At 41.5% G+C, this 6,000-nt stretch overlaps 1 protein-coding gene across 1 annotated transcript in view; it reads right to left on the bottom strand.

The window, feature by feature from the left end:
- Positions 1-845: 845 nt before the first annotated feature.
- LOC149455657 (cytochrome P450 2B5-like) overlaps positions 846-6,000 on the bottom strand; it is a 49,493-nt gene continuing 44,338 nt past the window's right edge. Inside the window, exon 10 of the mRNA XM_089686053.1 lies at positions 846-2,681. Within this exon, the coding sequence (XP_089542179.1) occupies positions 2,503-2,681 (179 nt within the window). The 3' untranslated portion in view covers positions 846-2,502. The remainder of the gene's footprint in view (positions 2,682-6,000) is intronic.

Here is a 6,000-nt window from a genome sequence, read left to right as displayed (position 1 = left end):
CAATCTGATGGACGTTTCTGAGCCTGCCATTTACCAGGAGAACAGTACTTGCATGACTGCATTATGCCACATGTAAAGTTTGGTGGAGGGGGGATTATGGTGTGGGGTTGTTTTTCAGGGGTTGGGCTTGGCTCCTTAGTTCCAGTGAAGGGAACTCTTAAGGAGTCAGCATACCAAAACATTTTGGACAATATCATGCTCCCAACTTTGTGGGAACAGTTTGGGGATGAGCCCTTCCTGTTCCAACAGGACTGCACACCAGTGCTCACAGCAAGGTCCATAAAGACATGGATGAGCAAGTTTTGGGAGGAACTTGACTTGCCAGCACCTCAACCAGATAGAACACCTTTGGGATGAATTAGAGCAGAGGGAGGGATCCAGGGCTTCTTGTCTGACATCACAAATGCACTTCTATAAGAATGGTCAAAATTCCCATAGAAATACTCCTAAACCTTGTGGACAGTCTTCCCAGAAGAGTTGAAAAGGGTGGGCCAACTCAATATTGAACCCTACGAACTAAGATTGGGATGCCATTAATGTTCGTGTGTGTAATGTAGTTGGGGATTCCTGGCCATGTAAGTAAATGGGGATGGCAGCATCACTGGCCGTTAGGGACTCCGTGGTACCTGCACCTGCTAGCATCCTTAACCACCATTAACAGTGTGTGGCTGTTATATGTAAAAGCTGAAGTAATCTTGCTATTATACATAGGTAAATGTTTGCGCTAATGCCCAAACCACCAAGAAATGCCTATACAGCCATCACTAGGGGGTATGTATCCAGGAAATGTCAACAAAGAGAATACATGAGATCAGAAGTTCTGATAATCAAAAAAACACGAGAGGTGAAAACAAGTATTTTATTTACAAAAAGGACATTGATTATAAACAGTACTTTAACATGTTAAATGGCATTCAGTTTTGAATATATGTACTTTACAGAAGAAGTCTAACTTTGTTATTTTGATGCCTAGGTCCCCTAGGGTAGAAAATGCATATATCACTGTCTAATCTTCCAACATTCTGTACAAGCAGAGATTCAGTGGATGACAGCGCTGACCCCCACAATCCCGCCACCCCCCAAATATTTCCGCATTTCTAAATAACCTCTGCAACACAGAAAATGTGTCCTTTTTGAGTTCAGTTCAACTTTAAAAGGCAAACTGCAAAGAGTTCATTGAAAACTAAAATGTGATTAGTTTCTTTGAGTTACTACGCTTTGCACATTTGCACTAAATGAAAAAGCCTGGTAATGTTATATGTGCTTGAAGCCTAAACACCATAGCTTAGCAGCAGTCTCCATTAAAAATATATAAAAATGTTTACTCCTATGCCAGCTCTGTGGTTTGGCTACACCCATCATGGCTCCATGTGTACTTTCTACCACTGAAGTACTGTCTCAGTTGTACATAATGATGAAGAAGTGCGCCGATAGTCAGTGCAAGAGCAGCAGATTTGAAGACATACTTGTTGGCAAGAAGAGCCTGGTTGGCATCAGTTACTACACCATTCAAAGAGTAGTAGTTAAGGATTCATACTCTGAATGGTCTAGGGTCATCAGTGGTGTACCCCAAGGTTCAAAAGGTTTTAGCTTTAGAACCAAAACACGGAAAGGTTTCTTCACAGTGAGAGCTGTGAAAAAGTGGAATAGACTCCCTCAGTGGGAGTGCTTTAAAAAAGGCCTGGATTCTTTCCTAGATACACAGAATATAACTGGATACTAACATTTATAGGTAAAGTTGATCCAGGGAATATCGGATTGCCTCACGGGGGATCAGGAAGGAATTTATTTTCCCTACAGGAGCAAATTGGATTGTGGTTTGCTGGTTTTTTTTGCCTTTCTCTGGATCAACTGTGGGTATAGGATAACTTTTTTTTATGGTTGAACTGGATGGACTTTGTCTTTTTTCAGCCAGACGAACTTTGTAACCACTTTAGGTTTGACTGTGTAACAACCTATGCAAAGGCCTGTCACAAGCTCTGCTGGATGCACAGATATATAGGAGGTATACCCTGGCCCCTTATGATGTCTGTTTTACTTACCTATAAACCGGTTATGGGAAACTAAAGCAAATATGAGAACACCATGCTAACAACCTGGGATGCCAACAAAGATAGGTACAAGTGTTAACCATATAGTTTTTTTTACTAGGTTGTTGTTTACCCGACTAGACTCCTACTCCTCTTTTACGGTAGCCCTATTACAGTGTAGTAACTGCAAATTTTCAGATACATTCCTGACAGGTCAGAAAATATATGTAAACAGCTGACCATCAGTGTATCAAAAGACCAGATCCTGTATGAATACTTATTACCCTTTAGCATAGTATGTAATTATTCACCTACTGTACATGGTTCATTATTTCTCATTGTTCAGTTTTACAGCATGTAATTACCAGTCTTGAGATTTCTTTGATTTCCATATAGTAACTACATTTATACGAATCAAAAACAGGTTCTCTTTCTGAAGTGATTAAACCCAGTCCACAATTGTTATTTGACTTTAATTGCGAGGAATTGCGCAGCTCTCATACTTCATTGGAGGGGTTGTGAAGCCAACAGCACCTGTGAGGTCCAGTTTTGCTCCAGGTGGAGCCTGAAAAGTGAAGTTTTGCAGCAGTGTGGTAAAGAAGAGGAACAGTTCCATTTTAGCCAAGTTTTCTCCAGCACAACTTCTCTTACCTCAAAAAAGAAATAAAGTGTAAAATAATAAAATGACTAAGGAAGAATATTGACTTTTACATTTGTAAGAGAACATGTAGGCAGGCGCAGTCTGCTTCCTCCACTGTAGGTGGTACTTGAATGGAGCAGTACTGCAGCTGGAAAGGAAGTCAGAATAAACCTGGTTTCTCTATGGTTTCCTGGGCCCCTGGGGCAGCGTTCAGCTATGTTGCATCCAGGTGACCCCTGGCGGCCATCTTGGGTCAACACAATCTTTTTATGTCCCTGCTCCCAGGTTTTAATGCAAGTGTACAATCCAAAAGCACATGTTCCTGCATTAAAATGGCTGTGTATAAGTGGGTGCTGCAATGATTGTCGGCTAGAACCAGGGAGAATTAGCAAGGGAGAAGGTCACCAGCACACTGAGGATGACCAATATGGGTCCAAAAGTTAATCAAAAATCAAAAATTTTTAGCAAGGCAACATTTTGGAGTCTCGCAGGACCCCTTCATCAGGAATATGACTGCCTGGCCTGATAAAGGGGTCCTGTGAGACTCCAAAACGTTGCCTTGCTGTAATTATGTGATCGTTCATTAAAAAAACTTTTGGACCCATGTGATCCTCGATGTGCTGGTGACATTCTCCCTTGCTCCCAGGTTTGGGCTCGCATTTGCAAAGTCGATAGTATAGGGAAAGAACACCTGTCTGACAGCATCAGGGAGAGGTTTCAGATGAGCAGGGACATGGCCCATGCCACTGGACTGCCCAGGCTGCATTCCACCCTCTGAGACAGATGCTGTCGGTGCATGTGAACCTGATGTATCTCCAACCTGCACATTGAGTGTTTCCTGGCTTGGTGTTCTCCCTGCTAGGCTATTTGTAAAGTCGGGCCATTCCTTCAATACAAGCTCTTGTTATCTGCAACTGGACTCTGTAATTACTGACACCTCACCATGCTGCACCTCCCCACAGACATCTTTCCATCTTTGTGTCTCTCTAGGTTCAATTGGGGACAAATAGTTTTGGTTAGCAACATCTGCATGCACCATCTTTTTACCCTTTTAAAAGTAGGTGCGAGGGAGTTTGTGTATCACTTTGATAGAACCCTAATGGGTTCTTTGCTCCCCCGGCTAATATTTACAGAGCTTTTTCTGTCTTAGGCTATGTTCATACCTATGCAGTTTTCATTTGATCAGTTTCTGCAGTGTGCTTTGCATTTTTTCAAACTTGCGTTTGACACTTTTTTTCTTGTTGCTAAGAAGATTTGAAACACAAAACACATCACAAACGCAGCAAAAATGCACTACATGCTTTTCTGTAGCATTTCCATTGAAGTCTCTTGAGTGCACAAAATTGCATTTTTGATTCTATAAAGTCCCTGACCCTTTCCAAAAAAAATGCAGAGATGTGAACGTGTCCCATAGGAAATTATATTAAAATGGACTGTAGTGCATTTCTGCAAAATATGCTTAGGTGTGAACCTAGGGTTAGAGCATTTTTGGCTTGTACATGATCCATCTTTCCATCTCAGTGTTGAGCCCTGCCCTCAGCTGGCTACATATAGCCTATGGCTTTGCTGTAGTTAACCAAAGTTTTGTCCTAAACCTAGCAGCTGACTACTTCGGTCTGTTGCTTGAAGAATATTCCAACATTAGAGTAGGAGGATCAATCACTGGATTATGAATATTTATTGCACCCTAGACATTCCCTGGTAGGCTGACCGAGAAAGTGTGGCTGGGCAGGAGATAAACAATTGGGAGGATCTGATCAGAGCTTTCTCTCCTGGGGCTTCCCCCTGGGAGGGAGCTTGTCTGTGTGTTCCAGAGAAGCTACTGCTACTAGGCCTCAGCAGGTGCTATGGGCTTACTGCCTGAAGGAAACTTACTTGTAGAAGCTTGGCTTGGTATGTGGGAAATATCGCCTGTAGGTAAAGATCGACCGAGATGCAAGAAGTTGCTGCTCAAGGACTATGACTGCTCTCATAGGGTCATAGATTTATTGGTTAAAAATATATGTTTGTGTGACTTGCGAGCCAAACTCAATTTCAAATGGATCGCCAACATTAAAAAACACATAACTTCAACTGTGCACATAAAATATACCCCCTGATGAAGCCACGTGACCTATGGCGTAACACGTAGGGGTGGGGCTACGACGTCACTCAGAAGGAAATAGAGTAAAACGGCAAGTACATGCCTCGGCGGCTGGCAAAGGCTTGCATATCACTTGAGCGCATTTTAGATGTTTTAAATGTGAGTGTATTACCTGGCTAGTGGGAATAAATCATTTAAAGGATAAAGCACTATGTCTCCACTCTTTTTACATGCGGAGGAACGTATAAAGAGGATCAATAGGTGGTATATTACAGCTGAAGGAGGGATTAATCCCTGCTGGGATAAGCAACCCACACAGGATATCTGTATTAATCCAAAAGGAAGGACCTTACAACTTATCCATATAGAGTTAATTCTGGCAGGTTCCAAGGAAGGGGAACCACAAGTGTGTATAGCCTAATTGTAGGCATTAAAGGAGGTGAGCATACATCTTTACAAATTGGAGGATTCACTGAAAGTCACAAATTGAAGATTGATAATCACTCTGTCACAAATATTGGATTATATTTGATTGATGGAACTATTATATATTAAATTGGTTTGATGGTATAATATATTTTTATATAACCTGATCACTTATGACTATTGATCCCTTATTATAAATTTAAGGGGTGTCACATTATAGGAAGGATATAATATTTTGATATTGTGTTAAGGAGCGCAACATTTAAAAAAGGTATATAGATTTATTGGTTGTCCCCTCTTCTTCAGCATTAATTTTGAGGCTGCTATTAAAAGGGCCTACCACTGCTGAGAAAAGATATTTAGGAAACTGTCTTTAGATTTGTGTGCCTTGGGTATCCTGCACCCTTAACCCTCCTCCATGCATTTTGACTGAGATTCAGTAAAATGCACAAATCCGGAATATTGCTACACTCTATATATGTTTGAGTGAGCGCTAAATTTAGCGTGAAACAAGTCACCTTTTTATTGTTCCCGTCATACCTGTGATGTAATTTTAATGTTTCAATAAGGATACAAAGGAGTGCAGCAACATTCTGGATTTTTGCATGTTACTGAATCTCACAGACGAGAGATGTGAGAGCCGTTAACTCATCTGGAGTGGCATCATTTTGACTGAACTAAATCTTAAAAAGACCACTAGGCTGAAGCCAGAATTTGTCAGTGAACTTTTGGGACTGGAAACAGGGGGGCAGCCTCTGAACAGGCATGGGGGACCAAGTGTATTTCCAGCAGCCTCTCTGGGGGTCAACCCTACATCAGAA

This window comes from Staurois parvus, unplaced genomic scaffold (assembly GCF_062004578.1).
Source record: "Staurois parvus isolate SC_StPar_1 unplaced genomic scaffold, SC_StPar_1.0 ptg000390l, whole genome shotgun sequence".
Lineage (NCBI taxonomy): Eukaryota > Metazoa > Chordata > Amphibia > Anura > Ranidae > Staurois > Staurois parvus.
The sequence above is the reverse complement of the archived record's forward strand: the minus strand, read 5'-3'. Positions and strand labels throughout refer to the sequence as shown.